This window comes from Lynx rufus, unplaced genomic scaffold (assembly GCF_022079265.1).
Source record: "Lynx rufus isolate CCGP_SWC_20201006 ecotype Redwood Valley unplaced genomic scaffold, mLynRuf1.p SCAF_5, whole genome shotgun sequence".
NCBI lineage: Eukaryota > Metazoa > Chordata > Mammalia > Carnivora > Felidae > Lynx > Lynx rufus.
In genome coordinates this window covers 92606960-92630761 of record NW_025814867.1, presented here as the reverse complement: position 1 = coordinate 92630761, position 23802 = coordinate 92606960, and the positions used below count along the sequence as shown (strand labels likewise).

Here is a 23802-nt window from a genome sequence, read left to right as displayed (position 1 = left end):
ACCCTATTCCTACACTGTCGTATGAAGTAGAAGGGAGGTAGAAGGTACGTGGTCAGTCTCCCTAAACATGAGAAAGAATAAATTGCCTTATTCTACCCCTCCCCCGTGTGCCAGCATGTTCTGGAGGTTTCCAACCACTCCCTTCTGGCTCATCTATGAGGCTGACCTTACAGCAGGCTGGAATACACTGAAATGTGAGTTGGAAGGGCTAGGCTATTGCTGTGCCCAACTGTTTTAGTTCCCAGGGTGCTGGGCATCTTAAAAGGAACTGTGATGTCCAACCAAAAGCTGAAACCATTTGACAGACGGAGGGGGCAAGAGGGAAGATAGCAGGGAGGTTAGGGTTGACGGGAACAAAATGGAGCAGAGAGACCCAGAGACCCAGCAGAGAATAACAGTGGGAGTCTACTTTAAAAACACAGACAGGGGCGCCTGGGTGGCGCAGTCGGTTAAGCGTCCGACTTCAGCTCAGGTCACGATCTTGCGGTCGGTGAGTTCGAGCCCTGTGTCAGGCTCTGGGCTGATGGCTCAGAGCCCGGAGCCTGCTTCCGATTCTGTGTCTCCCTCTCTCTCTGCCCCTCCCCCGTTCATGCTCTGTCTCTCTCTGTCTCAAAAATAAATAAACGTTAAAAAATTTTTTTTTAAAAAACAAAAAATAAATAAATAAAAACACAAAGTCCTGGAACTCTGGGGGCAGTGTGGCTGCAAAGCAGCTGTCAAGTTTCCAGCATCCCAGCAATTATTCTCCAGCCTGTGGAATGCATAAGGGGTTAAAACCCAGCAAGAAACTCCACGCTAAGTGAAGTCACCATATGTGTGGCTTGGTATGGTTCTAGGAGAAGCAGACAGATGTAATTAGAAGTTCTTAAGACACTGTTGCCATGGCAACTGTCGGCCAGGAGAACCTGGAGTCCGAGGAATACAGTCTTCCAAGGAAATGCCAGAGGCAGGTGGTGTTCATCATCCTCAGGATCCACGGGCAGGGTCTGTTTCTCCCCCTTGCCCAATCCTACACTCTTGAGGACCCTCCCCATCCAATTCCTCCTCACCCCCACTTCCTACACCCCAGATACACACCCAGAGCCATTCCAAATGCAGATGAAGCGTTCCCTTCAGATGGCATCTGAAGGAAGGAATTAAGGAGAAGTCAATTCTTGGGAGGATGTGTGCAGGTGATATTGTTCTCTGGGCAGTCTCTGGTCCCAGGAGCTTTCTAGATCTTAGTGTGGGGATCAGCAGGGGAAGCTGCAAGCTTACTTTACATATCACTAAGGAGTCTAGTTCCTGCATGAGGCGGATGCTGGGTGGGTACCACAGGACAAGTAGGGGTATGTGAGCTTGAGCAGAAGAATCTCTGCTCTTAGTAGGGCAACCAAACATTTTATCAGCCAAATTGGAATATTTTTGAAAGCAAAATGGGACCTTTAAAATAGACATACTTGGACAATAGGCATAAACTGTGACATCTGGTCACCTTAATTAACAGGCTACCTAAGGGGAAAAATTACTAGTTTTATTTACAGAGTGAAAATTCTAACCTGGTGTCTATGAGCCCCCAGAAGCCCAGCTACAGATTTGGGGACTTGATTTTCCTAGGACATAACCTAGGAAAGATGAGAAACTCAAAGAAAGTACTACTTTGGGCATGTGCTTCCCCCTTGCAACCTTAATCTCCCTTGATTCAACTGCCATATGAGGATGTTCGTGGGGTTCTGCTCTGCAAAGCTGGGGAACCTGGGCAAACAGGACCACTTTCCTTCAAAATCTTGGTCATTACAAATCCTTCCAACTGCTTCTCTAAAGAGAAAAACATTCATTTCACGCATTATTGCCAAAGAGAGATGATTCTCTATGGATTTATGGCAATAGTGTAGTCAATAGACTGGGATCACTCCACAGCAGAGAGACCTCATAAATCTCTGCCTGAAGAGGGGAGGTTTCCAGGTGTGCATTCTTACACATTCCTTAACAACTGAATCAAAAACAGTGGCTCAGGATTCTGTGGTCACAAAACCCAGAGAAGGTTTAAACTCTCCCAGGGAACCAGCAGAAATGACTGTATTTTAGGCAGAATATAACCAGCCCAGAAATTATGAGAATGTGGTTCAGCGACAGCTCAATTACAAAACTGTGGAATGTTTAGAGGGTAAGGCCCACCCAGGGTACATCCCCTAGTAGTTTCTCGGGGACTTTGGGAATCACAGCTATTTTATAAAAGTTCCTGGCAGTTACAGGACAACCGTGACCAGTAATAGTCCTCTTCTCTCAACCTTGGCTCAAGGCTGGGAGCCACTGGGGCTATCTTGTCTTACTTGCCTGACCTAAATGCAGACAGGTCCTAGACAGTAGGGTGCAAATCTCTGAGCTTAATGTGGAGCTTCCCCAAGATTTCTGAGAGGCAATAAGGGGCTCCTTACTACCTGTAATCATCAATGAACACCACTGCTCTCTGCTGGGTACATGTGCCAGGAAGTTTTGACATCCACTGCAGGTCCCCTGGATTTTAAGAGTCCAGTTTAGAGGAATATTAACCTTTCTGGAACAAATTAAGAACAACATAAAATCAGTGCCTTTGAAAAAAAGCAACACTGCAAACACAAGTTAATCTGCACTTCCTTAGCATTGTCCAAAGTAGAACTGGACAAAACCTATTTCCAAGCAAGTAACTGAACGACAAAATACCAAACATCAGGTTGGATGCTGGGGTCTCAAGGAAGAAAGCCACATGTCCTTAAGAAAGTCACATGGTAGCACAGCCCATGTCCCTAAGCTGCTGACAGTTTAGATGAGGAGATGGGGTGCAAATACACGGAATTTTAATAACAACACAATCTAATAAGTAACAACTCCAGGCATTGGTGGAACTACATGTGATATACAGTTAAGTGACAAGTCTCTAAAGCAGCAGTGTCCAACAGAAATGTAATACCAGTCTCACAGAAGATTTGCAAATTTCGAGCAAAATTTTAGAAAGTCAGAAGAAACAATTATTTTAATAATTTGTTTTACTTAAGCCCATATAGCCAAAATATTACCATTTCAGCATGTAACCAATTAGTGAGACGTTTTACATGCTTTATTTCATATGCAGTTCGATACCTGGCATGCATTATATACTTATAGCACATCTTAATGGGACTAGCCACACTGCAAGAGCTCAACATCCACTTGTGGCTGGTGGCTTTTCCTACTGAACAACCCAGCTCTAATAAGTTCCGAGAGCTGACATATTACTGAGGGCTGAATTGAGGAGAGTTTAGGTAGAAAGAGTAAGACTCTCTTTAACGAGGAATGTCTTGTAAGTGGTGTATATAGTTGAAGTCAATGGATATCTGCACACCTGGGTAAGACAGCATGCTGGGCTACATCTGGGACCAGGACAGTAAGGTAGTGAATAGCCAGTCCTTTGAAAACGGGCAGGCATCGTGGCTACTTAAGCTTAACTGACTCTGCTTTTAATGCCTATGGATGAGTCACTCGACCCTTCTAGCCTCTTTTATAAAATAAAGTATGTGCCACCTCCTTTTGTACTTTGTATGGCTTTGTATTTTGAAACTTCTCTTAATACTTACTTCTTTTTTCTTTTCTTCTTCTTCTTTTTTTTTTTTTGCATAAGAGACCATGGATAAATTTGGCAATGTAGTGGATGTTTCTCAAAACCTTTTTTTTTTTTTTTTTTTTAGTTTTTTGGCTCAACTGCTACATGTTCTTGCTGTCAATTTTCAATAATATTACACTTACACACACACACACACACACACACACACACACACAATTTTAGTGCTTTGAGATTAAAGTCAACGAAAATATGCACATTCTATTCTTGAGACATTCCTGCCTTGCATTCTTTCCCTGGAGCAGGGAAGTCACAGCTTGGGGGAAGGAGCTGTAAAACCTACTTGTGCTGGCCAATCAGGCTGTATCTGAAGCAGGGGGCCCACCAATGAGAGACTGCCAGGTATTCGACTCCACTGTAGCAAAGCTCCCTATTTTTGCAAAGATTAAAATCCTGCTAGACTTTCAAACCGTACCCACAATGTACAAAGACCTCCTTTTCTGTTCAATTTGTGTTCCCCCAAGGACTACATTAGAAACTCTACACAAAAACCTAGTAGCTTAGTTGCTACAGATTATCATTTGCAACAAAAACACTAAGTATTATGTAGCAGTTTAGTTCTCAAAGCTCTGTTCTTCATTTTTAACTGATTCAACACGAGAGAAATGCCACATATTTAACTGCTTTTGGTTACCCTGACTGCACTGAAAAGTGGCCAACATACTCTGGAAGTCAAGAAACTGGTCTACGGTCAAGAGCAAGGGATTAGAGAATAAGGTGCAGGTAAGTAGGAGTGTCTACTCCCTAAGACCCGACCTACTGCTGATCACTGTGCCCTTGGTGGAGCCTTCCCCAGGATAAAAGATCCTCTGAGATCTAATGTGCAAATCCAATGACACTGTTTTGCCCATTCAAATGAACAGGGCACAGTTGCCATTCAAATGAACAGGAGACAGAGCAAGAGCAGAAAGGATCCCAAAAAATAAAGGTCTCAGCAAATGTCTCAGCAAATGTTGAGGTCAGAAAACAAAGTGACCAGAGGCTTTGGGGCAAAGAACCACTGACAACAGAATTTAATTTAATGCTTTACTTTATATGCCTTGGGATATTAGTTTACTCTGGGAACGATGCCCAGTTAAATCAGAATTGCTGCATGGAGGGAAAGAATAATAATACTTACTATTCAGTAAGCCTCTGCTTATATTCCAACTTCACCTGGAGCTGAGAGAATCAGAATCCAGGTGTCAGACTAAGCAAGCCCAGCATTACTACCATGTCCAACGTTAAGCAAAGTGTTGATGGGCAGATGCTATCAACCATCTTCCCAGCTGCACAAATACTTACAGAATCTGACACGGAGATCAAAAATTACAGGCAGGATATCATGTATCTCCTTATATTACGTAGGAGATATTTGGATTCATTAATTAACCCATTTGACCAGTGGATCAATTCAACAAATATTTACTGAGCACCTGGTATCTGCTAAGTTCAGTTCTAGGTGCTTGGGATTCATTGGTAAATGAGATGGAGAAGGACTGTATCTTGAAGAAGTACATATTCTAGAGAGAGGAGAGTGAAAAGAAACACAATGAACAAGGTCGTTTCAGACATCTAGGAGAGGGGGCACCCTTTAGACTGAGTGAGGGAACGCTCTCTTGAGCTGAGACCTAAGAATGAAAGGAGCAGTTCAGATAGCAGGAAAAAAAGTGCAAAGGTTGTGAAGCAGGGTGAAATTTGTTATGTTCCTGGAACAGAAAAAGCCCAGTGTAGCTGCAACATAGGGTCTAGCAGGGAAAGCAGTGAGAGATTAGTTGGGAAAAGCAGGCAAAGCATGGTGCATGTATGACCTTGTACGCACTGATAACAACTTTGTATTTTATTCTTAATGAAATGGGGAACACTGGAGGATTTTTACACAGTGATCAGATACGTGTTTCACAAAGATTGCTATATAAAGAAGTAGATGGAGAGAGGCGTGAAGGAAAAAGGGGTGAGTAGCTAAGAGGCTACTGCAATAGTCCGGGCACAAAATGATGGTGGCCTGGAGTAGGATGGTGGCAATGGAGACTGATAACAGTCAAAGAAGAGGTAATATATTCTGACGTAGAGCCAGCAGGACTTGCTGATGGACTGAGAATGGATAGGAAAAGTGAAAACTCCAGAAGAAGACTCCTGGGTACTTTGAGTTGATAATCAAAAAATACCCCAGCCAGATTTAGATAGATATGGACATGGCCATACCAGCGTCCAGTATGGAGTCACTCCCAGAAGGATCTTCCCTTGGACTGGCCCTGGGGTCCAGATAGGTCCCATGCCTTCCCCATGCCTTCTCAGTGAAATTGCATTAGTTTAGGAAGTGGGTTCAACAACCCACTAAGACCTGGAGTCAGGTGTAAATGGACTCTGCTTATGAAAATCTGTTCAGAATTGACCCATGTTTCCAAACTGTTCCATGGAACACAGCACTGAAATACTAATGGAATATTGGAAATGGTGTTCAATGCAAAATGCCTGGGAAACACTGCTTATGATACTTTCCTCCTAGAAAAGAAAATAAATAATGCACATGAACATTGTAAGGTTCTAAAAAATCCTGCAACTAAAGAACCACTTAACCTAGCACATATATTAGCATCACTCAATACAGTTTGAGAAACATGGGTCTAGAATCTGTATGTCTCTCCCTGCAGTTTTCCTGTGCCTTAGAATTCAAGTAAAAACATCAAGAATAACAGCTACTATTTACTGAGCACTTACCTTGTGTAAGGTACTTTATATCATTATCACTCTTGCTATATACTCTATATACAGGTGCCGTTTTAATTTATAGCTTTTACATTATCATTTGTTCTTGTGAGTTTTGCCTACAGACCATATGTTCACTTCACAAAAGCAGACATATCTTCTCTGATTGTATAGATCACCAGTGTTCATTCATAGTATTTCCTCATGCAGCACATAAGATAAAGACCAGAAATTCTCCACTTTATCGCCTCATATTCATTTACTTACCCCACTACAAGTAACAGTGAGAATTTCTTACCCTCATCACTGCCTCTCTCCTCTTCCTTCAGGCTTCCTCATTACTAGTTTCCTTCTTCCTATTTATTCCACTTATTTCTAAAACAAGAATTATTTGGGGGCAGTTCACATGCTTTGAACACTCTTGGGTTTAGAATTCCCTACTTTCTGTCTCCCTTTCAAAGAAAATATCATGATATTCAGAATATGGCTATTGTCACATCTAAACCTAGGGATTGGTAATCTAGAGCTCGTTATTCTCAGCTGTCTGGAGACACACACACACACACACACACACACACACACACACACACACAGGCTCATTTCACCAACCTCAACAGAGAGAAGATTTTCTCCTGGAGAAACAATAGATCACTGGGAATGAGGAGGTCTTTACATTCCAGGCTACTGGAACATGAGTCATTACGGCTCTTAAATGACAATGTGATTTATTTTACACTGGGCAAAATAATCGTAGCATTACGTAGAAAAATAACCCAATCACCAAATGAAATACAGCCACTGTGGAGGATCGCAGCTCGCTCTCTAACCCACCAGCAATTCAATGTTGCAACTTAAGCAAGAAATGAAGAGCCTTCTATTTGATCAAATATGTAAAGAAAATTAGAGAGAAATGACCTAAGCTGTAAAATGATCAACACAGTGGGCTTAACAATCTTCAAGCATTGGTTGTTCTTAGAGGATTTATTATCTTCATAGTTTTCTTAGTTTTGTCTAAGCAAACAGAGAGCCTAAATAGGGCAAGTGACAAACACAAAAAAACAACTTTTATAGTTTCTTATTATCCTCCAGGTTGTATTGCACTTGGTTTTTTTTTCTTTGATTTTTTTTACTGAAGTATAATTCACATACTAGTAGTTTTAGGTGTACATCATAGTGATTTGATATTTTTTATATATTACAAAATAATCCCCATAATAAGTCTAGTTACCTATACATGTTCTTTTGCAGAAAACAAAAAAAAACACAGACTGTTGTCCAGTTGTATCTCTCAGAGATAAAGCTATTAACTTAGTAATTGTCCTTTAAACAATATGGCCCCCAAGTAGTTTAGGAAATTTATTAAGAAATAAATCTAGGGGCGCCTGGGTGGCTCAGTTAAGCATATGACTCTTGATTTCAGCTCAGGTCATGATCTCATGGTTTGTGAAATGCAGCCCCGCACATGGGGCTCTGTGCTGACGGGGTGGAACCTGCTTAGGTTCTCTCTCCTCTCTGCCCCCCACCCCTGCTCATGCTCTCTCTTTCTCTCAAAAGATATAAACATTTAAAAAAAAAAAAAGAAGGATTGCTGTTCATTCTTGAAAGAAAGAAAGAAAGAAAGAAAGAAAGAAAGAAAGAAAGAAAGAAAGAAATACTGCAGTGAATACTGAATACTGAATATACCCAATGTTCAGCAAAGAAGATTTCAATGTCTGGCCTCTTTACTCAAAATGCTTCCCAACCCCATTCTCCCTTCTAGTCCCATCCCCCCAAGAAAGGAAATTGAGAAACCTCTAATGAACTCACACCTGAAGTAGGTGTCCTTCTCCTGGAGTTTTCTTTGATCATTAGCCAGCCCTTAGTGCCATGCAGAAAACTACTCTTCTGTTGAACATGATGCAGACACCAATTAATGCATGGAGTGGAAAGCTTTACCCTAAAAATAAATAGCTAAACCAGGAAGTCTGCTTCTCTGCATGTGGCTGTTGGCAAGGCCAAGGCCACACAGGATAAGAAAGGAAAGAAAATAGAAAATGCCAAGGATAGAAGACTAGAGGAGGGGTGGGGGACAAAGCACAAATGGACTCACTCCTGAAAGATTCTTAAGAGTCTAAGGGAAAAGAAGTCAGCTGAATTCTCCTGCTTCTGACATAGACCTCAACCTGACCCCAATTAATTGTAGCATCATAATTTTGGCATACAGAGAAGACCCAAGGATAAGGATGACTCTGGAGGAGTGAAACTAAGAATATCAAGCATTTGTGACACCTGTCTGCATCCCAAAGCAGGTTTTTGTGAGCTGAGGTGGGCTACCCCAGAAACCCCACCTGGGTCCTCCTTATAGGGACCTTGTCCATAAAGGGAACTCAAGTATGTCTGAGTCTGTGCCCAGTTTAATAGCTTTTAGCTGCTCTAACAGAAACTCTACACATCATCAATTTCTTTTTTTTTTTTTTAATTTTTTTTTTCAACGTTTATCTATTTTTGGGACAGAGCGAGACAGAGCATGAACGGGGGAGGGGCAGAGAGAGAGAGGGAGACACAGAATCAGAAACAGGCTCCAGGCTCCGAGCCATCCGCCCAGAGCCCGACGCGGGGCTCGAACTCACGGACCGCGAGATCGTGACCTGGCTGAAGTCGGACGCTTAACCGACTGCGCCACCCAGGCGCCCCCACATCATCAATTTCTTACTGAAGTTTAGATGAGCCAAGTATCCTAGTGAGAGTCACCAGAAATTTTTCTGTCTTTGCGTTCTTTATTTTATTTTTCTCTGTTGCAAATATGCCACAAACTTAGGTCCTTCCCCAGCACTGAAAATAGTTAGCCTAGCACTAACAGAAGACAGCAGGACATGCTAGCTATGGGATTTGAAAGGAAAAACATACCTCTTAGTTTTGGAATGAGGTAGGAAATGAATGAATGAACAAATGAATAAATGAATAACATGCACTGATAAAGTTAACGCTCATTAAGAAGCTTCACAACCACAAAAATAAGCCCTCCTTATCACTATTTTCTATATGCCTTGGCTCAGAAAGGAATCAAGACAGTATAACACAGATCAAATACTGAACTAAATTAAACGAGACAGTCACATTAGGGGAAATTTAATAACATACATGCTTCTCTTCATTAGTTCCAATAGAAATTTGGGGTTTTTTGTGAGGGAAGTGTATTTGAGCTAAAGGTAGACAGTCATACTCTCCAAGTAGTGAAATCTAACTCAAGTAATGTCAATTAAGTAGCAAAATGTATGTGTGTGTCTGTGTATACAGGCTATTCTGGGGCACAGACAATTTTAATTCAATTCTGACACTTGTGTACAAGTAGATTTATGTGGAAAACCACAGGCAACATTGGGCGGCCCCATGCAGGACTGACAGTGGGTACAATGTAGCATACTGGGCTTCACTACTGGTATTTAGGAATTGGAGTGCAGTTAAGATATTAAGCATTTAAGTGGAACTAAAACATCAGTGTTGGCCTCTGTTTCCTTACTGAGTTCACCCTTGCAAGTCACTTGATTTAACTGCTGAGGTCAAGGCCAAAGAGCAGTGCCCTCAGCTATAACAGCCCTGAACTGATTTGGAGAAAGGCATGGGGGCCAGGGCAGCAACTTCATCAATACCTGTTCAGGAAACCCAGGATCCTGGTCATGGGCCAGGTAGCACTGGTGACCCAGAAAGCAATATTAGGGTCCACACAGCATTTTCAGACAGTTATTTTTATAAGCCATTTCAATACTACATCATCATCATCATCATCATCATCATCATCATCAACATCATCATTATTTTAATTTTAGAGGCAGAGAATACACACAAGTGGGAGAGGGGCAGAGGGAGAGAGAGAGAATCTTAAGCAGGCTCCACACTCACTGTGGCAGAGCCTGACGTGGGGCTCGATCCCATGGTTTTGAGATCCTGACCTGAGCAGAAATCAAGAGTCAGATGCCTAAACCAACTGGGCCACCCAGGCACCCCTGCGTCGTTATTTTTAATTTATATTTAATTTCTATTTTAACTTATATTTACAAAGGTCAGAAGAAAGTTTTGTCTTTGTTTTTTTAATCAGTTCAATAAAAGCTCAAGTTGCACACTTTAGAATTCTGGGTTGTCTTCCTTTTTTAAAAAATTCTTCGCTCAACCCCAAAGAGACCCAGCATCCTTCATTTCTTGCCCAGTGTTGTTGAGCAGCTGGTTTCTGAAGTGGAAAATCAAGTGGTTCCTTTCTATAGAGTAAACAGCATTTGGGATTCCTGGGCATGCAGACTGCTTGGGTGCCACATGCTGTACTATTTATATTGCACTCCATATACGCAGGAGACAGTAAGACACACAAAATGCCAACTGCTTTTAGTCACTCTTTTCCCACTCCTGGGCCAGCTTCTCTTTTCAAACCGCTCCTCCTCGGGACCATCAATTAAGACAAGAGCTAATCAAATATCCTAACTCCATTAAGCGTATTTTGACAATCGAACCTAACATGTCTGCCTCCTTTCCTATGGATAGGATTTCTGGGCTGGGTTCCAGAGCTCACCTGCTCTAACCCCCATATTTTCAAGATGAGGCAGCCGGTGACTTGCCCAAGTTCATACTACCAACGGAAGGAAAGAGGCTCAAGACCTGGGTGCCACTGTCTGTCGTGGGTTGTTCACTCCAGCCCATGTCTGGCCAAGAAGCGGAGGCTTGTTTGAAGCCAGCTCACATCAGGGATCTCTGTAAGCTCAGACGCAGCTTCAGCCAGCACTGCTGGTATTTCCTCAACTGCGAACCTCTCCAGACAGCTGAAACCTGATGGTCTCATAAATTCACTCACTTGCTTCTTTTGTGTGCGGCTCATGCCAGTCTCCCTGAGACAGTTTGAGGCCGACCAAGAAAACTGGGGAAGTGAGTGAGGAAAGGCAACCCAAGCGAGAGCTGCAGAACCGTGCAGATTGTGCTAAAAAGGCATAGTGCCAAGCAGACACTGTCTAGACTTTAACCGGCCCCTCCAGAGGGGGGTGCGGGAGGAGGGGGAGTGAGGCCAGAAAGCCTGCTTGCTTTTTGTTCAGCTAATGCAAACACATGACACCGCCTCTGACAGGCTCCAGGCTGGGAGTTCACTCAGTCTAATAAGACATTTCTTCCTCAGGGCTGGAATTCAGCTGTGGGCTGAGGGAGGCTGTGCTAATCCAGCAATCAGGGAGAAGCTAGGAATGCTTTTCCTAATTCCTGGGGAATCACAGTTCCCAAACTAGATGGAGTTGGGCAACAGCCCAACGTAGCACATTTGTGGGTGCAAAAGAACAGGTTTTTTACATTTCTATTTGTATTAGCTAAATCCATGAGGAAAACCCACAAAAATACAGAACTGGCTTTTGATGGAGGCCTGTTATGAAAATTTTAGAAGACTTGAATGATATCAATGTATAAAAGTACAGATGGAGAAATGGCCACCGTGGTCCAATAAGCATCACATATCTGAGAGAAACTGTTGGGTTTGGGGAACTCTGTGTCTCAGTTGGAAAGAAGGCGCCCGTCGTCTGGGTGGACAGACAAGCTCCATGCCAGGGCTCATTGAGTGCAGGATGCAGTCAGCCCCAGTGGTCCCCTTGGCCAGCTGCACTGGTACAGTAGACAGTCAGAACAACCATACACAGCAACTCAGCTGGAGTTTTTTTAGAGCTGCCTTTCAATCTGGTCTTACTCAATGTGGAACATCTGAATGCATCCGAAGGACAAAAAAACTGCCTTAAAACATCCCCCGAGTCACTGAACACAAAGCTGCAAGTGCTGTAATGTCAGAGAAGCAGCTGAACCTGAACCAGGTTGAGATCAGATGCCTATCTATGTGGCCAAAATGACTAGGCCTGGTCATTTTTGGGGGGGGTTGTTTTCAAAGTCACTTTCAGAAATAAGACACAATGGGCCTGGAACACACAGCCTTTGCTTTGAGAGCTGAAGTCTGGGCTTGTATCCTGGCTTTACTCTTTACTAGGTGGCTGATTTTGAGTAACTAACTGTATCCTCTCAGCTTGGGTTTCTTCATTGCTAAAATGAAGATTGTAATAAATTCTCGGGTTGTGAGAATTAAATACGAGAAGGCTCTTGTCTTCTCCTCCTGCTGTTGTCTGGCTACTACTCATTTTTCAGGGCGCAGATTGTGAGGCCTCTTGGAGGCCTTCCCAGACCCCCCAGGGCTGGCGTGGGTTCTCAGGCCTGTCCTGGCACTTACCACACTGGATCACTCTGAGCCTCTGCTCCTGTCTCCCTCCCTCACTGGACTGCAGGCCCCTTAGGAACAGGGTCTATGTCTTAGTCACCAGCACTAACTTAGTGCCTGACAGAGAACAGGTTTGTGATAGTTCTTTCATTCCTTGAGTTAACTTTGTGAAATTTTACTTGATCCTAGATGGGTGAAGCAAAATACTGTGTGAAAACTTTGGGGAGCTTTTTCTCCGCATAGAATGTGAACCTGGTGGTCGGTGGGGGGGGGGGGTTGGCAGCTCCTAACGTGGCGCCAACACTCCACGATGACCTCGCTTCAATGGTGGAGGAGGAAGCTGAGAGAGACAAGAAGGGAGAAGGGAAAGACACAGAGGAGAGCAAGGAGCAGCACGGGGAGCAACAAAGACCTGGCTCTGGGGCCTGGGATCAGTGGCCATGTGAGGGTGCAGTCAGGGCTGGCCACCAGACACAGCAGTTCCCAGCGGAGGACTCAAGGTTTGTGTGCCAAACACCCAGAGCATTGCCTTGGTTCCCAGAGGGACAAATCCCAGCCTGCTCCAGGAATACTTCCCTACCCTGTCTTTGAGAGTAGGTATTTATTTTTCAAACAGTGAAAGCAAAGGGTTCTATTCCTTTGCGTGATCATATGTTCCAAACCCCAAATTTAGAATTTATGGCCCAGTAACAGGCATGCTATGGGGACGACAGCAAGAATAGACAAAAATGACCATCCCCCCAAAAAACCCAAGATATCCGGTGGCCACCTCCGTATCTAAGAAGGAGAGACAGAGGGGAGAGAAAAACTGAATGTGGAAAAATTCCAAGAGCTAGCTAGCTAGCTATTTATTTAAATGTTTATTTATTTTTGAGAGAGAGAGAGCAGAGGAGGGGCAGAGAGAGAGGAAGACACAGAATCTGAAGCAGGCTCCAGGCTCTGAGCTGTCAGCACAGAGCCCAATGCAGGGCTCAACCCCATGAACTGTGAGATCATGACCTGAGCTGGTCAGAGACTTAACCAACTGAACCACTCAGGTGCTCCTCCAAGAACTTTATACCCTCTTTTCTTTGCTTTTTCTCCCTCTTTTCCCCTTTTTGGTTCTCTCCCTCATTTACTGTCTTTAGGGAGAACTTATGCTAGTTTGCACAGCCCACTGCCTGTGCAACGGGAGGGGCTCAACGAGGACCTAATTCTCTTTCTGCAGGAATGATAGGGTTCTGACTTCACAGAACTGACAGTATCTAGAAGTTTGAAAGCAAGATTGGTTCAGTAGAAGCAAGAGTTCTGATATGAATTCTCGGCGTCAAAGCCTCCACTGAAATAAATATCCATAGCCTAGTTGTCTTTTTTTTTTTTTTTTTTTTTTTTGAGAAAGAGAGAGAGCAGAGAGGAAGAGAGAAAAAGAATCCCAAGCAGTCTGGACATTCAGCGTGGAATCTTACATGAGGCTTGATCTCAAGAAAATGAGATCATGACCTGAGCTGAAATCAAGAGTCAGACACTCAACTGACTGAGCCATCCAGGTGTCATTTAAAAAGGTGATCCTTAATCTCTGGAGAGTAAAAGAGGCAAGGAGAGTTCTGTAAGTCACGGACGTGCATGTGCACACCTACACCCACACTCCATGGGTTTTGGAGCTCTTCCAATAAATAGATGCCACTAGGATGATAATAATAGCTAACACTGTACTCTTATGTGCTGAGCCACTCTTCTAACTGCTTTACATGTAATAAGTCATTCAATTCTCACAAGTAACCTATGGAGTAAATACCCTGTAGTATGCCCATTTTATAGATAAGGATACAGGCCCAGAGAGGTTAAGTAAGTTTCTCAAGATCACAGGGCTAGTAATGGTAGTGCTAGGATTTAAATTTGGGTAATCTAGCTCCAAGGTCTTAGCACTTAACCATTATGCTACACCTCCTCTCAAGGATAAACACAGTAACAGCCTGAGCCAGCACACAGGTTGTACAAATATACACAATGCCTACTAGATGTTAGTATGTAAGTTGAGAATTCTCTTGTTGAAGTCATTACAGAGTCAAAAACATTCTTTCTCAGTGCCTACTAGGGGCTGCTAAGAGGCACTTTATTGTGTTTCATGTTGACTATGTTTCATGAGTAGAGGAAACCTTTTCCAGTTTCCATTAGTTAGACAGACAGAGAGATGGCCATTATCCCCATTTTACAGATGAGGAAAATAAGCTCAGGGAGGTTAAGTTACTTGCACAAAGCCTCAAAGCTAGACAAGGGCAGAATTCAAACCCAGCCCATTACCCAAAGCCCTTGCTCTTAACTGAAGCTGCAAGTCAGAGACAGTAGGTGGCTTAAAAAAGGTAACATCATCAAGAAAGGGGTGGAGCAAGACTTTGAAGTCAAGGACTCTCATTATTTTATAACATCTTTCTTAATAATGAGAAGGTGCTTGTAACAGGGTCTGTGTAAAAGATAAAACTTGGAAACACCCAGATATGGCAAACAAGAGAAGAGAATGAAGGAACTCAGTGGAAGGCTTGAGTGACCTGAATATGGGAAACAAGAGAAAAGCATCGGCACTCCGTGAACAGACACAATTTCCACACAAAAAGCTGCCACCTTCTGGATAGGTTGGTTGAGTGGTCAAGGTAGACAGGCTGAAAATGGCACCAGCAACTCAAGTGGAGCCTCTCAAGTTCTGAGAAGGCATCCATCCCTATGCTGCATTTCAGGGTTTTCTGAACCAGCAGCGAGAGGTGAGGAAGGGAGTGAAAATTTCTGTGAAAGCCATAAATCTGGGCCCTAAAGTTGGCCAGGTCCTTTTGAGCTGCACAGGAGCTATGGTGGTAGTGACTCCTTAAGAACAGGGACCTCCATGGTATTGCCTTTTAGTTCCACACTATTCTCAATAGCAGCATATGTGCAAAGGGATTGGGATAATGTCTGGAACTTCAGTAGATCAATAATTTATACTCATTGACTATCATCGAAGGGCAGAATGAAAGACTGTGCGGAAAGGACAAATTTTGCCTCAGACACAAAAATTTTAAGTCTTGAATGACATAGAAAGTAAAGACAAAGAGCCACTTTCCTTCTATCAATTCAAGCCAATATCCCATGACACACATATGTATAAATCTGAGCCTGCAACATGTCATGGTTTTTGCCATGTGTCACACGACTTGTTTTGGCAACAGTTTAGCTGGTCAAAAATAGTGTCCAGGATTATTCAGGGAACATTTGAAGGGTCATAAATTTCAGGCTTAATCCTGGGAATAGCTTATTGGTGATGGCTTCCAAATGAGCACATAAAAAGTCTGTGAAAGATTTCATTGAAATCCTCCAACCACAGCAGAAAATGCAGATTTATAGGATATATTTTGTACTCCAACTACCCAAAGAGCTTTCTATTAGCAAGTTACTGCCAGATGGCTGCTAATGCAGGAACTGTTATCTATGACAGCAGCAGCTCTTAGAGAGCCTTAGCAAGAACAACTGTTTACTCCATCAGAACAGCCAAGAAAATTCTCATTATCATATTCTTGTTGATGGCCAACATTAGAGGGTTTGGCTCACTTTAAGGTGTTGGAATTTGTCTAAAGAAGTTAAAAGCTTGGGCCAGGAATAAAGTGCTGTGTGTGTGTGTGTGTGTGTGTGTGTGTGTGTGTGTGTGTGTGATTTCATCTATTCGCTACCCTAGTCATACCACCCATTACCCCATGTTGTCTTTGTTTCACATAGTCCTGAACTCTGCCTTTTAATCACCTTAATTTTGTTTAAAGATATACCAGTGTTTGTCAGATTGGATAGACTTTTCCAGAAGTAGTGGCAAATATCTTTTATCTCACATGCAGACTAATTGCTAGTGGCTACCCAGAACACTGCTGAGGATTTTCAAACCTCCTCCAGACTCAGAAGGACAGAATCCTATGATTGATTAGCAATGTCTGCCATGGGGAAAGGAGGGGGTAGTGGTGATGTGTTTGCCATGCTTGTCCCATTACTGCATGCCGTTTATCTCGTAGTGTTACCTCATACTTATTTTTATTGCCTACAGTGTTTAGTAGGCTCACCACATACATTTGTTGATTGATTTTGATAGTTTCTCTGAAAGAAGGGATGCAGGGCTGATTTATCTTTAGGTGGTGGAATTATGGTTGATTTTATTGTTTGCTCTCATCTTTTCCATATTCTCTAAGCTTTTTATGAGCATATTATCTTTTCATATTTTATCAGAAAATAGCTCAACACTTTTATTTAAATAAAAGAGCATATACTAGGATGGTAAATTCCTCCTGAAAAAAGGAAAGGGATCACAAGAATCCTCAAGATGGATTTTAAGATTTTGTTACACTTCTATACAAATCTGTGCACAGTTGTGAGAATAAGGCACAGAGTGGAGGGTGTTCTGCTTTTTAAATTAAATCACAATCATTTGCCAGAGCTTTAAAAATTTTTGTAAACATAACTTTTAGTGGCACATATTGTTGTTAACTCTTAACTCTTCCCCTACTGTTGGATATGTAGTAAATTTTAAGTATTAGCCATCATAAATAATGTAATAGACATCTTATGTAGTCCCTTTGAAAGTAATAATGGCCAGGGCAAAGTGATCAAAAAGAACTATTTGAGTTTCTTTCCTTGATTTAGTTTCTCAGTGTAGATTATATTGAGCCCTGGAATATCCATCTGCAAAATAGTCAAGTCAGCTCCCCTAAAGCTGATCCAAAGTCTGCTAAAATGGATTAATGTCAAAAAAGACCGTATTTAACTGTGTTTGCTATACGTCCTTATAGTTAACAAGAAAATCAATTTTCTGCTATAAACACTGCTAAAATGCTTAAAATAATATCCAAATTGTAATCATCATATGGAGACGGTTAATTTACTTTTTCATTACTTATTAAAGGTTTATTGTTGAAACATAAATTAAAAGCTTGCCAAATGTTACTGGGCCAGACATGAAGAAGATGCACTAATTAAATGATGATCCCTGAGTGATAAAATGTAACTCTGATCGTATCTACTCCTCACTTTTTTCATTGTAACTGCTTCCACACACCAGGAGTTCACAGCCTCCTCTCTGCACCAACTTCCTCAGCCTTGATTGGGTCCTGGCTATATGGGTATATCCAGATGTAAGAGTTCATCAAACTCTATGTTAAAGATTTGTGCATTGTGCTAATGTAAAAATACTTTAAAAATCAAGGGAAGCCCTATGTTAATATAAAAAAGCAATAATTATAATTGTACAGATACTTGTTCATCATATAGTTATAATAATATTACAGCTGCCGCAGTTTAAGGTATCTGGCCCATCATTAGACTGTAATGAGGGCAGAGACCATGTCTTGCACTTTATGCATGACTCAGCCCTGTGTGTAGGGCATGCTCGGCCTGTGGGGATACTGCCTGATGGGCCCTGTGAAGAGAAGACCCATGCTGTCGATGACTCAACCCTAGAGAACCCCCAACCCCACGCCAAAGTTACAGGCACCAGAAGATGGCACCTTACAGAAAATTATGCATTTGACCTATAGGACATTAAAAACCTGGCTTTACAAAATGAATCCATCTAAGTGTAAGGTATTTTTCAACCCTACAATATCTGGTGTCATTATGTTAATTCTATTTGTGGCTGCTAGAAATGCTGTCTCCATGTCCGGTTATTTGAAGAGTAGGAAAACAAATACTGACATTTTCAATTCATGATATGCGACCACTGGTATTTACAGTTCATCCTTTACTTTCTCTATTCTCCTAGAAACACATCATTCTAACTCACTGACTTTGAAGACTTTATTTTCTTCTCTGAGACATTACATCCACTGCAGCCCATGCCCCCTGATCACAGTTCCTCCCCAGTTAGCTCCTCTGAGCCTGGGAAGGGACTCGTGCTTTCCATCACCCAATCCAGGGACCTCTATGGGAAATGAATATGTCCTCCTTCTAAAGACATTTTTGGTGGCCAGGGCCTCAGTTTGCAGGGTGCTTGCCCATCTGTTTTGACTATTCAAGCAGAGTCCCTGCTATGTTTTAACAGTCTAATTTCCAATAGTGGTCTTTAGAATCACAGCAAGTAGTTTATTTGCCAATGAATAAGGAAACAAGATATTATTTTAGTGCTTAATGTGCAAGATGGATATTAAAATCGTAGTTCTGCTGCAGCTCCAAGAAGCAGTCAGAGGATGTGGGCCAGACTGTAGGCCTCCCTATATCCACCATTAGGATAATTCTGAAGGATACAGAGGAGATCCCACATCAGCCAATAAAACCCCTGGTGGTTGATTAACTTGCATTTTGATAATAGGGTGTAAATGAGAAATCTGGCATCAGAGGGACAATGACCTAATAATCTTCTCACCCATCTGTGTAATTGTTATTATTTTTACTATTATCTTAAGTGATATACTCGCAGTTCATGGGTCAAGTTTTTCCTTACTGAAATGAGCATTCTGATCTGTGAATGAGTCCCCCGTACATGTGACTTATCATGATGAATTTATAGACCTGCAATGCTGGCAATCAGAGTGCAAGCAGAGACAACCACCAAGGGAGAGTGGAAGTATGCTTAGGTGCTCACCAAGGCTGTCTTTCAGGAGCAGACAGTTGGGCCACAGGACTCCCTCCAGCCTGCCATGTTAGACTCAGATCCACCTATTCAGAGTCAAGGGCACATGCCCTAATGCCTGGATTGTCAAACTTTCCCAGTCTCCATCAACACCTCTCTGAACTGCTAGAATTCTCAGTGGGAGGGGGATGGGTGAGCAAGAATGAATGAGCCCACACAGCCCCCTCTCAACAGAACCTAAAAAAGGGGTAGCTGTGTAATTGTCAGTTGAAGCACTCCCTCAAGCTGCTTCGACCCATCCCCCCTATTCCTCATCCATACAGATGTTAATGTATAGTCTTCAACAGACTTGTGCCACACTCCCCACCATCCCTTCAAACAGAAATATAAAGGAGCACAGAAGTGAGCTCATGTGGATGGGGCAGAATTTTGTGGGAGGCTGCTAAAAGGAATAAGGGTATTAAGACAAGAAGAAAGTAAGAATGAGAGGAAGCAATAAAAAAAAAAGTGGTGCCAAGTAAGAGACCATGGAAGACATTCAAAATATAACACTTTCCTTAATGAGATTTGTTAATAGTTTCTTGAATCTAGCCAGACAGGATTTATAGACTGGCATTAATAATGATGACAACCACCTTTTCCCAAATCTGGGACACCTCTAGTTCTGGAGGTCTACTACTGCAAAGGCTTGGCTTTTTGTAATATCAACATGATTTGTCAGGTAATCACAATTAAAAAAATATATATGTTGAGTTGAATAATCATACTTATATTAAACCAAAAAGCACCAAGAAACTAAGTTTATTTTCTAAATGTCATTTTTAAAAAATTCAACAATATTTGTACAATGTTAGCCCTAAAGTCTACTAAAGTGGATTCATGTCAACAAAGGCTGTAAATATCATTAATTTGCTATATGTTTGCTATATGTTGTTATAGCTAGCAAGGAAAAAAAATTCTATTTCAAGCAGAATTACACAGTAAAATGCTTAAAATAATAAATTGCTAGGGTTATTTTACCTTTTTATTAATAATTAAAGGTATGTTATTATTAAACACAGGTTAAAAACTTGCCATGTGTTACTCAGGCCAGACATCAAGAGATTGGATTGATTAAAAAATAATCCTTAAGAGTCTGGAGCCAAGAAATGCAAACTGGATCATACTTACTCCTCACTGCTCAGGTACCCTGAGTTCACAGCCTGCTTTCTGCACCAACTCTCAGTTTTCATGCCTCAGCACTTCTTGATTTTAGCTGGGAATTTGGTGGGAGTACTCTTTGCTCTTCCACCTCAAGCAGGAAATTGCTGCTGGGGGAGCTTCCTATGAGAGCAAAGCTTTGCCTTGCAATGCTCCTGAGGGGGAGGGGTGTAGCACAGGCTGCCTAGAATAGATCCTGGACCTTGGGCCACACAGCCTTCAGCCTTCAGTCTTGTGGTCTGGGAACCAACTGCCTCATCATACCTCACATCTGCATTCCAGTTCACTGAATGATTTCACACACTAACTGGCAATTCTAAGCCTGGCCATAAAACCAACCAGGGATTCACTTCATCCATCATTGGGCTGCAGCTGCCTTTTGAGGGCCACAGCAGGGATGGAAGGGTGTTCCTTAACTAGGGTTAAATCAGCCAGTGAAGACAGATCCTCCCTCAAATTCAAACCCTGGAAGACAAAATGCAGGAGAAGCAGATCTGGTGTTCAAGATGGGCCCCCAAACATTGAGGGAACTGGATTTAGATCCTTCTTCAGAAATAACTAGCCATGTGACCTTGAGTAGGTTACCTAATCTCCTAAACCTGCTTCCTCCTCTATAAAATAGGGTTAACAACGCTGACCTTATTAAGGTTGGGGAAGATTTAAAAGAAATGATGCATGTAGCCCAATGTGTGCTGTGTAAGAGGCACACCAAACGTGAACTCCTTTTGTGGGATAGAGGTTAAGAACCTGGGGTATGATGCCAGACTATCTGGGTTCAAATCCCTATCCCTACCATCTAACAACTTAGGGCACTGGATAAATTATGTAACCTCTGACTCAGTTTTCCCATCATTAAAATGGGGTTTTATTATAACACAAAGTAGATATCCAGTAAACAGGAGCTATTTTTTTTTTTTTTTTGTTATTTCATTGTGAGTAAAAACAGCTTGGGTTTCCAGTGCAACCTAGAGTGAATTAAGTGAGAGTTTAATGTATGTGTATTTTTTTTTTTTTAATCATGAAGACCTTGCATACTTTTATGATTTTTTTCTGGGCAGACTCAAGTTATGATGCTAAGGGTGGGGCTAAACTGTAATATGAAGAAAAAAATTCAAAGAGGGAGAATAACCACCCACCAGGGAGCTATTTCTTTTGTAATGTACATTCCATTTCTTCTCCCTCATGCTTTTTAATTCCTTCCACATTTCCTGCCATAATTATCAAATGTTTGGTTTCTGACCTCACTGTTTGAGAGACTAGAGCCCAGGGAATTTGGAATTGTTTATTTTCTGTCCATAAACCTTTGAGTTAATGGAGGGGCTTGTGAGTGAAGGGTTTGTTGGTTTGTTTGTAGTGTCTCAGGAAGGTCACTGGAGTTGAAAGGAAAACATTACCAAAAAAGTGCTGAAATACTTTGACTGGAAACGCGGAGCCCCCAAAGAGCAGAGCAATGGATCTCTTACACTTGCGCAACGCTGGATTAAGGGAAAATTGAGACTTTTAAAGGCCGTTATATAGCCCTGATATGAACACAAAATCCGAGAGGACTTTACAAAGAAAGAAAAAAAAAATGCTGGTGATCATGAACTTACTTTATAAAAAAAATTAAAAAAAAAAAAAAGGGCTCTCCGCCCTAAAAGAAAAATCTCTGGAGATTCCCCCCCGCCCCTTTCCCCAAGGAGTCAGCCTTGGAAGCAAAAAGCCCCCAACTATTCTCAATTTCCTTTTAAGTGAAGGAAAGAACTCAAAGGCGCCTTTTTGAACTCGGCTGCTGCTCTTGTCGCCGCCTCCGTCCCAATCCACCCAGCTCGTCCTCTCCCCCCTCCCCACTCTCCCTCCATATTAGCCGCGGTGGGGCTCCCGCTTACGGCCCAAACTACTTTTCCTGATTTGGAGGTTTAAGTTTCGTTAAGTAGCATTTCTGCTCGGAGCGGCCCCCTCACCCCACGCATGGAAACTCCCAGTCCCACCCCGGGAGAACATCCCCAGGACGCACTCCCCCGCCCGCCAGGCGCGCACACCCAAGTGGCCCCGGATCCCGAGTTCGGACCTCCTCGGCCGCTCACCTACCTCGGCGTGGACCCAGGCGACCGCCACCAGCGCGAGCGCGAGCCAGCGTGTCCACATCTGCGGAAGAGAGAAGAGCGAGGCTGAAGGCGCCGGGCCCCGCGCCCACCCCGGAAACTTCTCCGGGTCCCGCAGACTCGCCCCCTCCGCCCGTCCACCCTCGGGCGCCCGGAGGGGTCGGGCCACCGCGCCCCGCGCCGCGCACCCAGCTCTCACCATGGTCTGGTCCCGGTCTCCGGAGGGCGCGGGGCAGGGCGGCTGCAGCGAGCTCTAAGGGAAGGTGGGAGCTCCGCCGATCGGCAGCCTCGGAGGAAATCCGACCTGCGCTCGCCGCCCCTTAAGACCCCTCCTTCCCCGACTGCCTGCCCCCCAGCTCCTCCCCATTCTCCTCCCCTTCTGCAGCAGCTGCCCCCGCGGCTCGCGGCTCCCGGCTCCGCTCCGTCCTCCCCGCCCCTCGCTCTGGGGAGCCCGCGTGCGTCCCGGCGCCACCCGAACCCCTCTCCCTCTGGCCCCCAGGACGTGGGGGCAGAGGCAGAGAGGGCGCGTCCGGGGGGAAGCTGTAACAAAGGCGGAGAGGGGTGGGGGGCCGAAACCCCACCCCCGGGAGGGGCTGTAGGCTTGCGGCAGCTCTGGCGGGCCGTGGGCGCGGGCTGCGGCGGTGGCCAGGTGGGCGGTGCTGCGGAAGGCTCACGGCCGGTTCCAGGGCGGGAACCTGGAGGAAAAGGCGCCCTGCGGCCTGGGGAGCCGGAGCCGCCCCCCTCCCCCCGCCCCACGACTGATGGAGAGAGAGCCAGAGGTGCGGAGGGACCCTTACGGGCCCGGGGACCAGGGACTCGCGGCAGGCAGAGAGAGTGCGAGGAAGTGGGCGCAGGGCCCAGAACACGGTCAGCCTGGGGAAGGCTGCTTGGGGTTCAACTGTGGATTTCCTGGGGGAGAGGTGGCAGCCGCCCTGCTCTGCTAAAAAGATCCTTAATCCAGCGTTTGCCAGCAGCCTCATCCCATCCTCCCCTCTGGTCCAGGAGTGGTGTCCCCCTCCTCTTTTCCGCCCCCCTCCCCTTGCTCCCACACCTGTGCCCTTGTTCCCAGCCCTGTCATCCCAAGTCCCCTCCCTGTTCATACTTCCCATCTCCACCAACTTCTTCCGAAGGGCCTTCAAATGTACACTGCCTCCTTGAAGGTGTTGACTCCCCAAACTCCTAGCTGCGGCCCCTTTCCTACCTTGTGTCTGGTGTCCCTGGTGCTGAGAAGCAAATCCACTCGACGCCTCAGCTTTAACGTGCCCAAGGCTGAGCCCCACTTCCTATCAGCTCCCAGGCCTGCTCATCTATCTGTTTCAGAGCAGCGCCATCCAAACGTTTCCCCTCTTCCCAGACCCCGGTTTCCCCGAGATCTGGCAGTTTTCCCTTTGAGATCTCACGTGCATCTCTTTACTGCTACTCACATTGCCACTTCCCTAGGCCAGACCTCCTCTTCCCT

General features: G+C 43.9%; 1 protein-coding gene across 1 annotated transcript in view; it reads right to left on the bottom strand.

The window, feature by feature from the left end:
- FSTL1 (follistatin like 1) overlaps positions 1 to 22561 on the bottom strand; it is a 51791-nt gene extending 29230 nt beyond the window's left edge. Inside the window, exons 1-2 of the mRNA XM_047099653.1 lie at positions 22543 to 22561; positions 22330 to 22386 (exon numbers count right to left, since the gene is read on the bottom strand). Coding sequence (XP_046955609.1) covers positions 22330 to 22386; positions 22543 to 22545 — 60 coding nt within the window. The 5' untranslated portion in view covers positions 22546 to 22561. The remainder of the gene's footprint in view (positions 1 to 22329; positions 22387 to 22542) is intronic.
- Between the last annotated feature and the right edge of the window lie 1241 nt (positions 22562 to 23802).